Source organism: Mytilinidion resinicola (assembly GCF_010093595.1).
Source record: "Mytilinidion resinicola strain CBS 304.34 unplaced genomic scaffold BDZ99scaffold_5, whole genome shotgun sequence".
Lineage (NCBI taxonomy): Eukaryota > Fungi > Ascomycota > Dothideomycetes > Mytilinidiales > Mytilinidiaceae > Mytilinidion > Mytilinidion resinicola.
In genome coordinates, this window is record NW_022985441.1 from 827,757 (window position 1) to 845,544 (window position 17,788).

Sequence of the window (17,788 nt, forward strand, 5' to 3'; positions counted from 1 at the left end):
ATACCAAATTCAGATCATGCTCGGACTATCTCCAGCTAAGGATCCTTAGAGCACTCTGGATCACGTCAGAGATCTCATCAATAGGTATGATACCTTCTTGCCAGACCAGGATTGGCCAGGACTCTGAACTACTCTCACACTTTCGCCCACACAACTTTCCCAACCAAAATCCAATCGCGCCATTCCCCAATCCCTTCATAATATCGAATACATTACCTCATAAACTCTTATTAATAAATTCGAATGACGAGGTTGAGCACCGCTGCTGGCTCTTTCTAGACAAGCGTCTCGAAAAGGCCTGCAAGGAGCTAGGCGGGTTCTTTTTTTTTTTATAGATTTTGAGGCTCCGGGAACCGGTCGAAATATGCATAGAGGTGGAGGCTAGGGTCACATGGGGAACCTAAAACACGAAGTTACCAATGTCTCATAAACTATGATTCTAATGAGTATCCAAGTGGCCCAACGCATTTTGAGGGCGGAGTTGTTGCGTGAAGGTGGGGAGTGGGTGTTGCTGGACTGCAAACAGATGCGAGGAACTGAAGGTGTGTCGGCGTTGGCGTTGGCGAAGAGGGCTGTGTCCGTGGTAGATATGTAGCCAGAACCACCCTTGGCACGTCCTCTTATCCAATCAAAGCCAACTAAGCACGTCGCGAGAGAACCAATATCACCTCAAACTCGCAAAAAAAGAACAATACGTCCGTCTAGGGAAAGAATCGACTACACGTAGGGCCGACCCGCCCCAAAGTCCTCCAGCTGCAACCAGACCTACGTGATGACCCTCTTCCGCTTCTTAGGTGGGTCTGGGATCAACTTGTTCAGCTTTCTAACCTCTGTCCACCTGCTCAGCGTCCCCAATTCCAAAATACTCATCCGTCTGGTCTTTCCACTCGGATTCCCAATGACAACCGGCTTCCAGTCATCGGCCCCAAGCCCCTTGACCTCAGTACCAAACTCCGGCACAGCAGTAGGGCGGCGTGTTCCGAACGCGCCATTCGGAATAACCTGCACAGCCTTGAAGCGCCAGAGGGCGGCCGTGAGCGCAATCGTAAGGAAGAGAAGAATGCCCCCCGTAACGCCTATCGAGGCTTGCGCACCGATACGACGCGTGAGTATGCCGCCGACGGCGTTAGCAACGGCTGCCAGGAGAAAGCCAATGGTCTGGCTCAGAAAGATACCAGCTGAGACACGGGGGAAACTAGAGTAGTTTGTGCGGCGTCTGCGGTCCTCGACGGCCATGCTCTGGAGCCGATGGCGGGTATTGACGCCGGGCTGTAGGTCGCAGACGTCGTATGCTTCCATGATCAAGCCGTGGCATTCTGCAATGGCGAGAACGGAAAAGAAGGCGATGACGCCGGCACAGACGATGGGCACCATATAGGGGTATCGTCGCCCGGCGGAAGAAACAGTGTAGGCAATGCTGGCGGCCGGTAGGGCCAGCATGAATAAGATGCGGCGGGCAAAATGGGAAGTCCAGACAATTTCACGCTCTAGGGTCATGCTGTCGGTCCGTGGTCCTCTTTTTCGGTCGCGACTAAAGATGCCGGCTTTCGTGAGAGGAACGGCGAGAAGAGCACCTATGGCTACGCTCATTACCCCGAGGCCGACATAGTCAGGATGCCAACGATAATCGCGAGAGAGCAAAGCTCCGAGCAGCTGCTGAGATAAGTCGAGGCAACAGTTAGGAATGGTACGCGTACCTACCACGATTACCAGCACGATCTGTGCGTATATCCAACCCAAGTAGAGTGCCAGGAAAGCGAAGCCCCATTGACACATCATCATTATCGAAAGTTTGATACCGGCCCAGACTTCTTCGAACCAGTACTTTGGGCCTTGTGTGGAGATATGGAGTTTGACTTCCCCTTGCGATATTCGCCGTGTGATGAAATTTTCATCTCGATTGTATACCTCCGTAACCGATCTTCTATACTGCGACCGTCTAGTCTCCGGAGCGAGTACATTCAAGACTAGGACGGCCGCCATAAAGATGATGACGATATAGAAACCCCAATCAGGGTCAAGACTTTCGATAATGGCGGCACCGATCTGAAACCCTATCGCAATAGACCCAATAGAGCACCATGACCAAAGACCGAGCCACATACCCATTCCGCCTCCATGCCGCCGCACATCGTTGACAACGACAATTTCTTGATGGGGCTTATTGCTTTGGAGCGATACACCAAAAAGGTCGAATAGCGTAGTGATAAAATTGACGTTTGCGAAGCCGAGGACAAGGCCAGAAATTGCACGCGAGAGAAGTAGACCAGTTTTGAAGATGTGCTTGTTTGGAGATCTCGGATTTCCCACGACAACGGCCTGCGGAAATTGTAAAGGTAGGGCGATCGCCAACGATCCGAGAATGTATGGTTTACGGCCATGAAGGAGAGGCAGTGGCCAGACAATGGCAGTAGACACTGCAAGTCCAAGATAGAGACTTTTGAACGAATGAATAAGGCTCTGGAATAAGGTAAGTGAAGACTCACCACACATTTCCGAGGATCACTGTTCGAGTTTCATCCGCCAACTGGTACTGTATTCGGGGAACTTCTCCAGCCTGTTATCACTTAGCTGAAGTTTGGTTCCCTTTTGAGGAACCACCCACGTATATACCAACAATGATCCCCAAAAGAGAAGTGTTGATGCATGCAATGGTGGCGACGATACGTTTCTTCGACGTGCTCCAGTTCCTTGCAACTGGTTGACGACGAGAATGCTTATGCATACTGTACCTATGAGCACGAAGCTGATCCCGAACTTCCATACTTTTGACCTTCAAGCGTCGGTTGTGAGCAGGCATCCCTGAGGTGCGCGCTAAGTCTGCTCTCGATACTGGTAGTCCAAATTCGTCTTCATCGGGTTCATAGGAATCATCTGACGACTCAGACGCGGAGCTCTTATGTCGACGACTAGGTCTCTTCTGGGGCGGGCTATGCGATTGACCATTATTGCTATCAGTCAGCGTAGGCCGTCTTATGGCGAAGTCGACAACACGGTCAGGCGCATATGAACCATCACTCTCGAGCTCTCGGAATCCTGATGCCCCAGCTGGCGGGACAGCTTTGCGAAGGATGCCGTCAAATGAGCAAGTTGAGCACGAATCGCAACTACTGGAGCTTCTAGAATGAGACGAAGTGAACGATGAAGGGATCGTAGAGCTTGAGGCCTTAAGAGGTGATCCAACAGCCATGAGATGTCGCGCTCGAATGCCTGATGCCGTTTGTGCTGGTTTGGCAGCATCTTGAATGATATTAGCGACTTCATCCAATTTGCCTTGACCAGCAGCATCCTCCAAAACGCGACTTGCTTCATCGATGAGGTCCTCAAACGTGTGGGTGGCATCTTCAAGTTGATGGCGGGGTTTTCTCTCACCTCTTCCCGGAGAAAACTGATCATACTGATTAGGAGACGTAGTCGTGATTTCGAAAAAGTGGTCTGGCTTTGAATAGACCTTGTCCAGCGACGAGTATTCTTTGACGTAGTCTGTGAGGTTCTCATAGGTGTCTGGAGATGTAATAGACTTGACGGGAGTTGGACTGCTGGTCTCTAAACCAGCCACACTAGTCTTGCGACGTTGGAAACTCTGTGGAGAGGAAGCACTGGAAGACTCTTCAATGACAAGGACTGCATCGCCTCCAAATGACTTCTCTTTGGTAGGTTTCTTCAATGCCTTCCTTTTGTTGGGTAGTAGTTCTACAGATGTAACTGATGAGACTCGACTTCTCGAAGGCGCATCGATCGTTTTGCGACGAATGGATGGATCAGATCCAGCAGATCTAATCGCGCCATTCACCCGAGGAAATGTTTTCGGATTGCTGTTGGTTGTTGAAGATGGAGGCGGGCTATTTGAGAGGCTTGAAGGAAAGCCTCCGGGAACCTTGCCTTCGGGTGGTTGATTTGAAGGGGATTTCCCATCTAGCCAGGGGAGTCGGTTTTTTGAAATCCCAGGCTGGCCAAAAACCCCCTTTGCAGTCCTCAATACGGGCTCATGTTGGTTAGGTTTGATGTCAGGTTTCTTGTTGTGTGCGGGGTTGGACGGGGGATCGATTGAGGCGGTGGGTCTGTTCCATGGCAAAGGCTGTCGAGTGCGGGTACGCTGGACTTCGCTGCGAGCTCCGTTCGACCATTGAGCTGGAGATTCTGCGCCCGCCTTAGGTTCACTAGGCATGCCGATGAATCTGCGAGGGCAACGCCAGCAACGCTTTCGCCTCTTCGGAAGACGAAGTCTCCGCTAGAACTCGCTGATTATACGAAGGTCTCGCCAGTTTTCACACACCCTTCGTTTATAGAACTCGATGTCGATAATTTGAAGTTTCGTAGGAATATGATAGAAGTCCCTTTCGGCTCTTAGGTAAAGGAGGACCAGTCGCAAGAGGTGCTCGTCAAGACGCTCGACCTCGGTGTCGTAGGAGCAATAGTGGAAGGGTGTGTCATAGGCCGCTTTGCGTCAAGCCAACGACCGAGGAATAATGGGCGGTGAGACAATGGCGCATGTGGTCGACGCCGGTTTGACGCAAAAGAAGTTGTTACCGGCTTTGAAGGAGACAGAGATGAGAGGAGGGTGTATAAGTTTGGGGAAGTGAGATGGCTGCTTGCCAATTGTTGTGTACCGCCACCGCTCTTTCCCAATGAATCTAGGAATGAGCGACGAGCCCCAATCAACCCTTGCGTCTTTCAAGATACTTAACGTTTTGATTAAATAAGAGACTACATCTTAGGCTATAACGCTTCAAGAACGGTCTTCGTCATAGCAAGAACCTTTTCTTCTTCTAGTCTTCTCGCTATCAGTTGCAAACTCACAGGCATACCATGCACAAGGCCTTCGTTATCTAGAGTAATGAGGGTTAGCGAAAGCAGATTCATAGAAACATGTGTCCTGCTTGCATCGAAAACTTACATTCGTCTCGAATTTCCTTATCTGTCTCGGTCATAGGTCGGTAGTCAGAACCATACTGGTCTACCTCTTTGTTTGCTATTACGCCGCAAGGAAAAGAAACAGCGGAATAGTCAAGGACGTTGAAGGTCCCAGTGTAGCCTACATGCTTGAACTTCCCACTTTCAACGGATGCGTACGGGGTAGTCGGACCTAGAGGAAAGATCAGTACAGTACTCGCCGGTTGCTTAAGGATAGACTGAAGTCATTACCCAGAAGAGCGTCCATGCCATGAAAGTTCCATTGGTCGAGATACGCTTTTTGGAAGTCTGTTCGCTCTAGGTGTAGCTGCCACAGGTCGTGCACGCCCATCTCTGAAGCACTTGCATATGCACTCATCTCTGGCCGGAAAGGCTCATCGGTAGGCTTCAGAATATGGCGCACGGATTTGCCGCCATCTGCGACGAACATTCGTTGCTATCGTGCACTGTGAGATATGGTACATGATACGTCCAGATTCTTGCTTACTATAAGGCTGACGGCCTGCTTGTGCGTACTCGCGTCCCAATCTATAACCTCATGTCCCGCTTTCTTCAGTTTTTCCACGGTTTCTCGTAGTGCTCGCTGCACTGGCGGAGTGGGTGTGACTATTCCATCATTCCATATCACACCGATCTTCAGCTTTGTCTTCGGCTCAACAGAACGCCACGGGATCGGAAGGCATTTTGGGTCTTGCATCCATGGTTCAAGCCCAACAACTGTCTTTGAGAAGAGCACAATATCGTCAAGGGTCTTTCCCATAGGTCCATTGACGCTAGCAACCGCTTCTTGACCCGCAAGACCAGAACGCGCACGGAGGGTAGGAAAACGGCCGAGAGAAGGACGCAGCGTGAAGATGCCAGTACATGCTGCAGGTATTCGAAGAGAACCACCTAGTTTTGGTCAATTGAGGGCTCGACCGCTGCGAGTATATCAAAAGCTAGAACTTACCAATGTCTGTCCCTATCCCCAAAGGACTCCCACCGAAGACGATCAACGCCGATTCACCCCCAGATGAACCCCCAGAGGTTAGTGCCCGGTTTAATGGGTTTACGGTTCGCCCGAAAACGTTGTTCACCGTCTCTGCAATCATCATGGCTGTCGGCACGTTCGTTTTAACATAAAATACGGCACCAGCGTCTCGGAGCAATTCAACCAGTGTACTATTGTATGTCTGCGGATCGTTCACCCATGATGTAAAGCCTACAGTGCTGTCTTTCCCAATCAGGTTGAAGTTGTCTTTCAGCGATATTGGCAGGCCGTGGAGAGGTCCAATTGTCTTTCCGGTCTTCGCAAGATGCTTATCGAGGGCCTTTGCGGTTTCAATTGCTTCATCGAAGAAGACCTCGGTCAGGCAGTTCGTCTAGAGATAGTCGTTGACCATCAGTACCTGCTACAATCGCCAATTCTACAATGTTTAAAACGTACAAGCTGATGAGCCGCTGCCGCCCTCTTACAAAAAGCCTTAATAACATCTTCGGCAGACCACGCCTTGTTGGCAATCCTCTCAAGCAACGCCGGCGCAGTTGTCGAAGTTATCTCCAATTCCTCTGCCGTGAACCATTTCGACTCTGCTGGAAATCGGGATATATCTAGCTGTGTTTCTGGTGGTAGGATGTCGGCAGGGATGCGAAATGCTGGTGGAATTGATTGCGTCAGGGCGGCACGTTTGGCGGTGGCCTTTTTTGCCCACGCTGTGTCCTCAATTTCAGTCATCTTTCTCTCAGCCTTCGCGTGGTGTTTTGTCTTTCAATTGGTCGCAATAGGTTTTGCTTTCTTCTACTGATCTGGACGGGGCAAACGTCTAATATGTATGTCGACCTTCTGGGGCGACATGCCCCTCCTAAAAGAAGAACGGCTTCATTCCCCACTTACACCACCTTTAGAGTGCCCCGGGTCGGATGCCGTGCTGAATGCAACCCTTCTGTCGATCAGCGCTACGATTACATATAGCTTAAAAGCCGCGCGATGCCTGCAATGTTTGATTCTTATCGCGAACCTTGCTCCTCTTTTTCGGATTCAGCGTGCCGATATCTGGAAAGTTGAGCCGTCCATTGGGCGCTCTTCCCGTGATCCTTTACCAATATCAAGGACCCCGTCGTGAAAGACCTGAGGCTTGGCATTGTCGGCTTGCCGTGTTCCTATCTTTCCCGTATCGTGGAAGCGTATACCTAAACCAGATTTCGATGTCATTGACGACCTGTGACTCTAAGGCAAGGGTAATCTGCCACATATATAAGTCATTGGGAAAGCCCACCGAGGCGCAGGCTTCTCGCTAGGGCTTCAGATATCAAACGACGAATCGTCAAAATGGGTTCCAAATTTATGGACTACCTACGCGGCACACAAAATAAGCCAGGCGAAAGAGCGCTGGTCCAGAAACTCGACTTCTTCATCCTTACGTTCTGTTGCCTCATGTACTTTCTGAACTATGTTTGTGCATGAATCTCCAGCCGCTGATTCTCCGCGCTAACACTTCTGTAGCTGGATCGTTCTAACCTGGCGAATGCATATCTCTCTGGGATGAAAGAAGATCTGAATTTCAAAGGCAACCAGTTTAATCAAATCAACACTGTCTTCACAGTTGGGTGAGCGAAGTCTTTTACCGTAATTTCCGTCTATCCAACCTGAGCATTAACATTCTTTAGATACACAATTGGCCAAGTACCATGCAATGTTGCACTTTACTACATCAAACCACGAATCTTCTTCCCGTCCATGATGGTGATCTGGGCGGGTCTGACCATGGCGACCGCTGGTGTCCACAATCCTGAAGGAATCATGGCAATCCGGTTCTTTCAAGCCATTGCAGAATCCAGTACTTTCGTGGGCACGCACTATATCCTGGGCTCGTGGTACACAGAAAAAGAACTCGGCAAACGCAGCGGTATCTTCACTGCCTCTGGCTTAGCTGGTACTATGATCGGCGGCTTCATCCAAACCGGGTTGAATTCATCCATGGACGGATTGAACGGATTAGCAGGATGGCGGTGGCTCTTTATTGTAAATCTGCTCCACAACCCGACCCTCGCGATCCCATCTACTAACAACGTCCCTAGATCGACGGCATAATAACCCTTCCAGTTGCCCTCTACGGCTTCTTCTTCTTCCCCGACACGCCCAGCACTACCACAGCCCCGTACTTCAACGCCGACGAAAAGGCCCTCGCCATATCCCGCGTCCCCGAAGTCGACGATCGCACCCCCGTCTCCCTCTCCTTCCTCAAGCGCTGTTTCCGCTCCTGGTACTGGTACGGCTTCGTGATGCTCTGGATCATAGCCGGGGAAACCGAATCCTTCTCCTCCAACTCCCTCCTCGGCCGTACGCATCCTCCCTACCCCCCTACCGACCACATCCCCTCGCTAACCCCCTCGCAGTCTACATGAAAGCCAACCCCACGCACAAATACACCCGCGCGCAGCTCAACAACTACCCCACAGGCGTGCCCGCCGTCGGCATCATCTCAACCCTCTTCTGGGCCACCCTGACCGATTTCTGGGGCGGGAAGCGCTACCTCGTCGGCTACTGGATCGGGATCACGGGCGTGGTGACGGCGGCTATGATCCTCGCGCCGGGGGCGAGCACCGCGGTGCATTTCGGCGCGTACTACTGGGCGGGCTCCGTGTACGCGTGCCAGGCGACGTTCTTCGCGTGGGCGAACGACGTGCTGCGGTACGAAGAGGATTCGCTGCGCGCGGTGGTGATTGCGAGTATGAACATGGGCAGCAATGCGGTTAATGCGTGGTGGAGTATTATCTTTTATTCGGCGGATTTCGCGCCGCAGTTTACGGTGAGTGGTGTCCCTCCTTGGGTTCTTTGAGAGGAGAGTGCTGATCTGATTGCAGAAGGGTATGTGGGCGATGATTGCGACGTCGATTGCGCTTGCGGTCTGGACGACGGGGATGCTGTACATGACGGTTCGCGAGGAGAGGAAGCGGGTGTTGACCCGTGAGGAAAGTATACCAGAGAAATCGGAGGTCATAGAGGAGAAGGTCTGAAGATGACTTATCTTTTACACTAAACTGCGCTACATCTCATTTTACGTAGCCTTTCGGCGTCTATCTCCACGTAAGAGTTTCCGCCGCATTTGTGAGAACGTGGGTGAGCGAGGGGGTTTGTTATGATACCAAAATCAGGTCCACTTCAACGCATTCTCAGGAATTTAAGCAGCAGAGAAGGCATTCATTACTTAAAGGTGGGGTATGCTAGCGTGCCTAAACACTAATGAGTCTCATGCTCACCTTCTCCGGCAACGTCGACAGTTAAGACTTTATGCTCCGCATCCTCATGCTCTGCGTCAGGTTGAGGATCGGCCCAGCTCCTCTCGTACAGCTCAGATCATTAAAGCTCATCAAGTGCCCCATCCTGCGCCCCCAAATCCCTGTGCGAACCCGCTCATCGGGTCCGCATCTATGCTATCTAGATTCAGGTAGTCGTCTAACATGGCAACGTCGCCCGACAGCGCTGGCTGCTGCTGTTGTTGTAGTGGCTGTGGCTGCAGAGCTGGAGGTGGTGGCGGTTCGATCCCGTCCACGATGTTCGTTCCGTGTGGCACAGCACCTCCAAAAGCATTGGCACGCTGGTCGATCCTGTTGAGCACGTTGGAGCTGTCACCTCTGCTATTCATCCAGGAGCCGACGTCGGAAAAGTTACCCTTTGCCACCTCAGCACGGCAATCGGACTCCTGCTGGAGGATCGGGTATAGTATGCTAGACTCGTACCAGCGGCCTTTGATGTCTGTGATCTCAATGCGGGCCTGAAGAGAGGTGAGGTTCCAGAGGCCGTATGAGCCAAGGGTTGGGAGAGTGAGGTTGTTGCGCCAACGAAGGTCTTCGCGGACGCGGAGGGGGAGAGCTGAGAAGTTGGGGATCTCTGGTACTTGTGTGCGAGACGGAGGCGTGCGCGTCTGGAAGGCATAAACGTCGCCTACGAAGTATGCGACTGGCGAGGTAGGTAAAAGAACGGGAGAAGAAGATGCGGTATGGGGGCCGCGCCGCTCGAGGATCGCGGTCACGATCATGATGTCGCCGCCACCCCCTATGCGGAGACGGACGGGCTCGCCGGCCCAGATCTTTTCGGCGCCTAGGTACATACCATTAAAGTAGCGTTCTTCAAACCCGTTTTGGGTGACCGAGGTTCGCAGAAGCTCGAAGGGAGTATAAGTCCCGTCGATAGCCTTAGCACCGAGGATGGAAGCATCAACCTCGACATCACCACCGCGGCCGTACTTTTCACTGAGAAGGCCATGCCAGTCAACTTGTTGGTAGAGTAACGCGTGACTTAGCAGGTATGGGGTGGTGCATGGAGGAGCAGACCACGCAAGCCAGGGACGGAGAAAGCTCTCTTGGTCTATGACTGCAGTCGCCGGGTGGTGTAAGGGGTGCGAGAGAGGTTGAATCAAGTAGTTTCGTACGTCTGACTGCAACCATCGCCGTATTATGACTCCTAAGCCCCAGGCATTGCCGCGATTGTACCAGACAAGCTCGCCAGATCGAAACATGAATCTGTTGTATTGAGCATCAAACTGCTGATCAAGAGATCGCGGCTGTGGGAGAGGAGACGGCGTGGGCGCAGTGACACGCTGAGATAAGGTATTGGCACGGGAAAGTCCATCGAGAGGATTCGGAGTTGAAGGATTGGAAGTGGCGGGCTGTGAAGGATTGATGCTCATCCGGCGCACATTCTCTGCGAGGGCTGTCTTTCCAATAGCAGGAGATTTGGTGGAGCCCTCCTCCTTTTTGATGCTGGGAGTCGGAGTAGTGACTTTCTCCTTGTCCTTCGTCGTCTTGTCTCCCTCAATCTCCTCTGGACAGCATATCTTGCATGAGCAATTATCTTGATCGCCGTCCTTGTCCGTGGTCAGCCAAAGGAGGTGAGGGAAGAAGTCTGCGGGGCTTCTGAAGCGCTTCCTCGGCCCCATTGGGTGGCCATACAGGTATGCATCTTGCCGGTCATGACCGCCTCCAGAATGATTCTTTGAGCTGTGGGATCTGTTGCCTTCGCCTACAGGTCCGCTAGATTTGATATGCTCGTAGAGGCGGTAGTTCTCTGGGAATTCGTACAGAATGCTCGTGTTGGCCTTGTCTGGAATGCGTGAGCGAGTGGCGCAGATGGGGGGAAGTCGAACTTACCTTTGTCTTGCGGACTCGCGATTTCCCTCATGAGCATGCCTGCGAGCTTTCTCCGCCAGTCCATGTGTTTGACCTCCTGGGGACCCAACTCGCGGTAGTAGTCCTGCATGCCCTTCGCGTCGGGCGTCTTGTCGAGCTGCTCTTTGGTGGGACCATTCTGCTGCTTGCCCGTCCGCGTGGGGATCTCCGTCTTGCCGTCGGAGCGCGCAATGTGGAGGGGGTAAAAGCGCGTCATGATGCTGGCATGGTCGGGATTCCTCTTTCTGAGATGTGGGAGGCGCGTTTGCTAGGAGGAGCTGGTGGACCTTCAATTCACGGAAGATGAGGGCAGGGCAGCATCCGAAAATGTAGATGCAGCATTCAATCAAAGCGCTGCATGGTCTGAGCGCAGTCTACCGTGAAGCTTGATGCGGTATGGAGTGGCTTTAGAGAGGCGCGAGGTTGTCATAAAAGCTGCATTTGGTATGCGAGTGAGGTAAGAGCTGTGACGGCAATGGGATAAAGCGGTTGTTGAAAGATGCTTGGCATTCCAATGGATTCACGCGCCACCAAACGCGTGAATAGACAGCCTCTCGTCCCATCCTTCCACCGCAGTAACCCCTCCACAACACCCTCTAGACTTCCACCTCACTGCAGACAGGCTCGGGGCGAGATAGATTTGCGTTTCTAAACAGCGCTCTGGTCTGGCTGCTGCCTCTGGCTTGCTGGCTGCACTTCGCTCTTTCTTACTCAGATTCCGCTTTGACAGTCGCGGGTCCTCTCTGGCCTCTTTTCACTACCTCACCAATGTATCACTAGATCTTCACCTCTCTCTCACGTTCTGACCGTCTGCCGAGCCCCGAGCTACTCGCCTAAGCCTGACCTCCGTCACCACCTTCTCACTCTCCATCGCGACGCCTCGTTCAGTACATTCACTCCCACAATGGATCTGCCGAGAGTGCGGCTCGGCTCTCCCCTACCAATCACCCCAAAGAAGCGGCCCCATGGCCTTCTCGACGACCTGTTGCAGCAGTTCGGATCCGTGAACTCGCCCTCGTCCATCACCAAAGCGAGGAAATCCTCCGCGTCTACCCCGAATACAAATGACCGTGGACGCCGAGATCACAAGTCAGACGTGGGCTACATTGCGTCTAGCTTGTCGAACACATCCTCCACTTCTCAGAAAAAGACGCCTCCGATGAACGACACGCCGCCTTCGAAGAACACACCCAAGAATGAGAACGGCATGGAGGACGTGCAAATAAACAACGGCGCGGTCACGTCTGGACGCTCCATGAGGCCTCGTAGAGCGCAAACACAGAGGAAGAGCCTGGACAGCCTGAAGGTCGAAGAATCGCAGAAGCGGGAGTCCTCTAGCCGTCGCAGTGCTCGGAATGCGAACAAAATTCTCGTCTCGGACACCCTTATCGATGGGTTCGAGAGACCTCCTAAGGCTGTCAAACCGAAGCTAGATACAGCTCGTAACCGAGTGCGAGAGGAAATCGCGGCTCAGACGATGGTCAAGAGAGACAATTTCATCCTAGCACACAAGGACTATTTCCTGCCTCTTCTCCCTGAGACCAATTATGTCGCGAAGCTCGCTAGGCAGGCCAGCTCTGAGCCAGCGATCTCCGAATACGTTGAAATCGATACGCAGCCGGAAGGGTACGTACTCGTTCTCCACATTCCGAACTTTCTTGGTTGCTAATGCATTACAGCGTGAGGGCGGTAATGAAGCCTTACCAACTCAGCGGCTTGTCGTTCCTTGTCCACATGTACAACAACGGAATGTCGGGGATGCTTGGCGACGAGATGGGATTGGGAAAGACACTGCAGACTCTCTCACTATTCCAGTATCTTGAGGAACGCGATCAAGCCTCTGGAGCCGCGTCCGCAGAGAAGAGACCTTTCCTAGTCGTCTGTCCACTCAGTGTTCTTAGTTCGTGGGTCAGTGAAGCCCGCCGCTGGGTACCCGACCTAAATGTTCTCCGTTTCCACGGACCATCTAGCCAACGCGACCATCTAAAGAAGGTTGCTACCGGCCAAGAAGACTGGTTTGGCAATGAAACAAACCAGTCTAAAAAGAGAAAGGCAGACCGTAAGCTTGGAAAGTACGTCTCAAAGCTGCCCTCTGCAGGCGATAACGACGATTGCAAAATCGTCATTACTACCTACGAGACGTTCATGGCTGAGCATAGTTGGTTCAAGAAAGCGTTCGTTTGGCGTTATGCCGTCCTTGACGAAGGCCACAAAATCAAGAACATCGACACGAATATCTCGAGGGCCCTCCAAGGATTGAAAGCCGAGTATCGACTCATCTTGACCGGCACACCTCTCCAGAACAACCTTCACGAGATGTGGGCCCTCCTCCATTGGCTCTACCCCGAGGTTTTCATTGAAAAGACTGCCGATCTCTTCAAGTCGTCCTTTGACTTGAGTAAAGGCCTTGTGAGTACTACAGTAATGGATGACGCTCGCCGACTGTTAGAGCTGGTTATGCTACGCCGGATGAAGAGCAGTCCCGGCGTCAATCTTGGTCTGCCACCAAAAGAGGAAATCTTGCTCTATGTACCTCTTACTCCTATGCAGAGGTTTTGGTACACCCGGCTCCTGACTCGGGTAGGCGATGGCCTACTCCAAGATCTCTTTACCGATGCCAAGGCCAAGGAGAAAGACGCATTAGTGAGAGACACCGTAGACGATCAAGAGTGGACAAAGATTGCAGAAATCGAAAAATACGCCGAAGACAAGTCAGATGAGTGGGCGGAGACGAGAGCAATCATGAAGCAAGCTCTTGAGCAGGAAAAGGAAGATCTGACAACTAACTCCGCCTGGAAAAAACTGATGAATCTCGTCATGCAGCTCCGGAAATGCTGCAGTCATCCCTATCTTCTCCCGGGTGCTGCCCCAGAACCAAATGAGCTGGGCGAGCACGTCATTCGCGCATCGGGCAAGTTCATCGTGCTCGAGAAGTTGCTAACAGAGGCCATTCTCGCAAAAGGAAAGAAAGTCCTCATTTTTTCCAGCTTCACAAAGACACTAGATTGCTGTGAAGATCTTCTCGCTCTGATGGGAGATAGAGGAAGTTCTTTCAAATATCTCCGATTTGATGGTCATACAGGTCGAGCGCGCCGCAATCTAGGCATCCGTATGTTCAACGACGTAAGCTCGCCCTACAAGGTCATGCTGCTTTCTACCCGTGCTGGCGGACTGGGCATCAACTTGGCTACTGCTAGCGATGTCATCTTCATGGACGAGGACTGGAACCCTCAAATCACTTTGCAGGCCGAAGCACGCGCGCATCGTATCGGTCAAACCAAGCCTGTCACCGTCTACAAACTCTGTACCCAAGGCACCGTTGAAGAGCAAATGATGGGCCGTATCCGGAAGAAACTTTATCTATCTGCCAAAATCACGGAATCGATGCGAACCATTCACGGCGACAGGACTCAAAAAGCCAAAAAGAAAAAGGGTCGTGTAGAGTCAAACGAGGATGATGCGCCTATGCTCGACACGTCGCAGCTCATGTCACTTGTTCGCCGCGGTGCTCAAACCTTGTCGCATCCTGAAATTGATGTAACAGAGATGTTGAGCTGGGACTTTGCGACGATGATCGAGAAATGTCGCGACAAGCCTCTTGACCCGCATGTTCATCCTGAGGGTGTTTCTTCCAGTGATGCGGATGAGGAGAAGTGGCTTTCGGTGATGGAGAAAGTGGAATGCGCTGTCTTCGACGGTAAGCGGTACCAGCGGGAAAAGGATGTGGAAGCCAAGGCCAATATCCTTTCCACGGAAGTCACGCGCGAGGACCGCCGCAAAGGCAAAAACACCACCGTCAAAGTCGGCGGCTTCTACATAAGCAAGGAGTCCATGGGCTGTGCCGATTGGGAGGCCGTTCCGACATTCGCAGGCAAAGATCCTCGTCTTGCCGAACCAAAGCGACAAAAGAAACAGGTCGTCAACCACGAGGAGCATTGCCATGTCTGCTATGACGGCGGTGAGATCATCTTGTGCACGGGTTGTCCACGGACGTAAGTTTAACGATTCAGAGGATTTATGAGTGGAATCACCAAGCTAACTTTTACTAGGTATCATCAAGACTGTCTAAAAGAACACACCAAGTCCAACCCGCACGCCTGGAACGGTTTCTACTGTCCACAACACGAGTGCTCAGATTGCGGAAAGAAGACCACCGATGCTGGAGGTCTGATATTTCGTTGCAGATGGTGTCCACGTGGATATTGTGAAGGTATGTTGCAAGACTCACCAAAACCATTGTACGATGGGAACTAACGGTCTGCTTAGATTGCCTTGATTGGGATAAGACGAGGCTTATTGGAGAGAATCTGCCCGAGTACGAGATGCTCGGCATGCCTGAAAACGCGCAAGCCTATTACATTCATTGCCCCGGGTGCACAGACTGGGCAAACGCAAATGCCGAAGCTAAGAAGTGGTTCAGCTCGACCGAGCGACGATACGCAACCGACCACGCGGCTTGGCGTGAGCAGCAAGAGGTAGAGCACCAAATGTACGAAGAACAAACGGCACAACTGAGACTCGACGAGGCGAAGCAGACCAGCCAAAAGGTTGAAGAGGTGGAATATGAGGATATGCTACCACTGGACATCGACTACGACGAATTGGGCTCAGACGACATGGATTACGAGGAGACGCGCGGCGCCAGCGAGCAACTTTCAAGCCTCGACGAACCTCCAAGCCTCGTTGATTCTGTAGCTGATACGCCAGCTACGGTAGAGAGCGGTCTTTCGACACCCAAATTGAAGTTGAAGTTTGGGATTGCTAAGAATGCCAAGAAGGATCTCAGGAAGAAGAGAAAGGTCTTCCACGACGATGATGAGGACGACGATATTGGTAGTTTGTGGGACGTGGCGTCTGATCCTCTCATGGCCGCGGCCAAAAAGGTCAAAGTTAGGGGACGTCCTTGATTTGGCTACTTGCTTTCAGGATCCCGTTGCTTATATGCCATAGGCTCTTGCGAGGGCTAGATTCATTGTAGCTCTGCGAAGACGCGTTGCGGCGGGCAGCGCGCATCACTCTCGGTGTTTCTGGATAGGTGTCTTTTGCTTTCGCGTGGTGTCAAGACCGCTCCTGTGCATGCACGCACTCATGTGCGTGTCTTTGTCACCGAGCTGGTGTTTTCAGCCATTATGGTCTTTGGGTGTCTTACATCGGGCCCTGAGGGCGGATATGTTAGGTATACCCATTGTATATTATACGGAGCATCTGCTGCAGCGAGTCACTCTGGATTTTGGTAGCCACAACACTGTCCAGGTTGACGCTGCGTTCATTCAAAACCTGGAACTTTCAGAGTTTATCATATTCAAGATACTGATCTTTGGAAAGTGAGAAGTTATGCTATCGGAACTGAAATATACAATCGTGAATGGTCCTACTGACCAATCTCATGGCGAATTGCACAATCTCGCATCTATTACTGCAAGGTTTCTGGACAATGCTGGGCCTGCTGACGGTAATTTAGCCGGGTTTGCCGGTAGCATTTGTTTGGTCTGTATGCAGCACGGTCTGATTTCTCGACTCCGGAACCGTACGCATCCGGTCCCCCTGCAAGACGAGGGACTTCCCCTTCAAAAATGGCGGACTGTCAAAAGATTATTTGCGCTTCATTTTTGTGCGCTTTTCCAGGGCATTTTCGCCATCATACTCCCAACCCATTGTCCCCTAGCTTTTCTCTCCGCAGCCAATCATGCACTTCCGTACCGCTGCCATCCTCGTCGGCGTTCTAGCCGCTCTTATTAGCCTCTACTCCATCCTAGAAGCGCGCCTCTCTGAATTCTACATCTTTGACTCGCCGTCTCTTCACGCGCTCGCTCGCGAGGCGATAGCCACCCATGGCAATGACACCGCTGCTATGGTGCGCTACATCGTCGATGACCTTTCACAAAAGCACCCGAAGAACATAAATCTAGATCAAGAGTGGGTCTTCAACAATGCTGGCGGTGCGATGGGTGCGATGTATATTATTCATGCGAGTAAGTGACGGTCACGTGCCTATATACCACTACTGCATCCAGACCCTGTTTTGCATTCTCACTACCTCCTATCAAGCAAATCAAAAGCTAACATTTATATCCAGGCATCACAGAATACGTAATTATCTTCGGTCCGTCCGCGCCCAACCACTTTTCTCTTCCCTCGCGTTGCTAACAAAACCCAGGCACAGCCATCGGCACCGAAGGCCACACAGGCCGCCACACCGTCGACAACTTCTTCCACATTCTCACCGGCACCCAAACAGCCTACACGCCCGGCCCGGGTTCCTTCCTACCAGAAATATATCCGCCCGGTAGCATGCATCACCTTCGCCGCGGCGCTGTCAAGCAGTATAAGATGGACAGCACGTGCTTCGCGCTCGAGTACTCGAGAGGCTGGATCCCACCGATGCTGTTCTTTGGAATGGCTGATATGGTGACGAGTACGTTGGACGTTCAGAACATATGGTGCACGGGGTGGATTACGGCAAGGGAGATGGGGCGGAATTTAGGGGCTGGGAAATTTTAGGGCTTTCGGAGGCAAGGCGGCTGGGAGAGGTGTTTCGGGGGAGCATAGGTAGTGTAGCCTTGTGTGGCCATTTCGTTCCGAAAGTGCTTCACTGCATTATCTTGAATCTGCGGATGCCCTTGGGGATGTACTACGGTCTGAGACACTTTGGCACTTTCTCATTAATACCTCTATTGAGAATTGCTGAAATTTACATAGTAGCCTTTGAAATCACGTTCCCGACGTT

At 52.0% G+C, this 17,788-nt stretch overlaps 6 protein-coding genes across 6 annotated transcripts; 3 read left to right on the top strand and 3 right to left on the bottom strand.

Annotated features, from left to right (window-relative positions):
• Positions 1–381: 381 nt before the first annotated feature.
• BDZ99DRAFT_556280 (MFS general substrate transporter) lies at positions 382–2,764 on the bottom strand (the record flags this gene model as incomplete). The annotated part of the gene is made up of 4 exons (XM_033727179.1): positions 382–1,653; positions 1,702–2,437; positions 2,487–2,557; positions 2,606–2,764. 4 exons carry the CDS (start codon positions 2,762–2,764, stop codon positions 766–768), a joined length of 1,854 nt encoding a protein of 617 aa, XP_033580032.1. The 3' UTR covers positions 382–765.
• A 1,814-nt stretch (positions 2,765–4,578) lies between these two features.
• On the bottom strand, positions 4,579–6,708 carry BDZ99DRAFT_568326 (fatty-acid amide hydrolase). The gene is made up of 6 exons (XM_033727778.1): positions 6,341–6,708; positions 5,864–6,275; positions 5,402–5,805; positions 5,146–5,350; positions 4,898–5,086; positions 4,579–4,829 (listed from the first exon to the last, which is right to left on the bottom strand). The coding sequence occupies exons 1-6, from the start codon at positions 6,626–6,628 to the stop codon at positions 4,720–4,722; spliced, it is 1,608 nt and encodes a 535-aa protein (XP_033580033.1). The 5' UTR covers positions 6,629–6,708; the 3' UTR covers positions 4,579–4,719.
• Positions 6,709–7,222: 514 nt separating this feature from the next.
• BDZ99DRAFT_507175 (major facilitator superfamily protein) lies at positions 7,223–9,128 on the top strand (the record flags this gene model as incomplete). Its single annotated transcript, XM_033724224.1, has 6 exons — positions 7,223–7,345; positions 7,397–7,500; positions 7,561–7,915; positions 7,972–8,233; positions 8,290–8,702; positions 8,758–9,128. The coding sequence occupies 6 exons, from the start codon at positions 7,223–7,225 to the stop codon at positions 8,908–8,910; spliced, it is 1,410 nt and encodes a 469-aa protein (XP_033580034.1). The 3' UTR covers positions 8,911–9,128.
• Positions 8,927–11,312, bottom strand: BDZ99DRAFT_411501 (uncharacterized protein). The gene is made up of 2 exons (XM_033716620.1): positions 11,044–11,312; positions 8,927–10,996 (listed from the first exon to the last, which is right to left on the bottom strand). Exons 1-2 carry the CDS (start codon positions 11,276–11,278, stop codon positions 9,264–9,266), a joined length of 1,968 nt encoding a protein of 655 aa, XP_033580035.1. The 5' UTR covers positions 11,279–11,312; the 3' UTR covers positions 8,927–9,263.
• A 545-nt stretch (positions 11,313–11,857) lies between these two features.
• On the top strand, positions 11,858–16,361 carry BDZ99DRAFT_507176 (uncharacterized protein). Its single transcript, XM_033724225.1, has 5 exons — positions 11,858–12,367; positions 12,491–12,687; positions 12,741–15,053; positions 15,111–15,271; positions 15,328–16,361. Exons 1-5 carry the CDS (start codon positions 11,966–11,968, stop codon positions 15,966–15,968), a joined length of 3,714 nt encoding a protein of 1,237 aa, XP_033580036.1. The 5' UTR covers positions 11,858–11,965; the 3' UTR covers positions 15,969–16,361.
• Positions 16,362–16,747: 386 nt separating this feature from the next.
• Positions 16,748–17,562, top strand: BDZ99DRAFT_382639 (sigma receptor and C-8 sterol isomerase; the record flags this gene model as incomplete). The annotated part of the gene is made up of 3 exons (XM_033715286.1): positions 16,748–17,033; positions 17,138–17,164; positions 17,219–17,562. The coding sequence occupies 3 exons, from the start codon at positions 16,748–16,750 to the stop codon at positions 17,560–17,562; spliced, it is 657 nt and encodes a 218-aa protein (XP_033580037.1).
• Between the last annotated feature and the right edge of the window lie 226 nt (positions 17,563–17,788).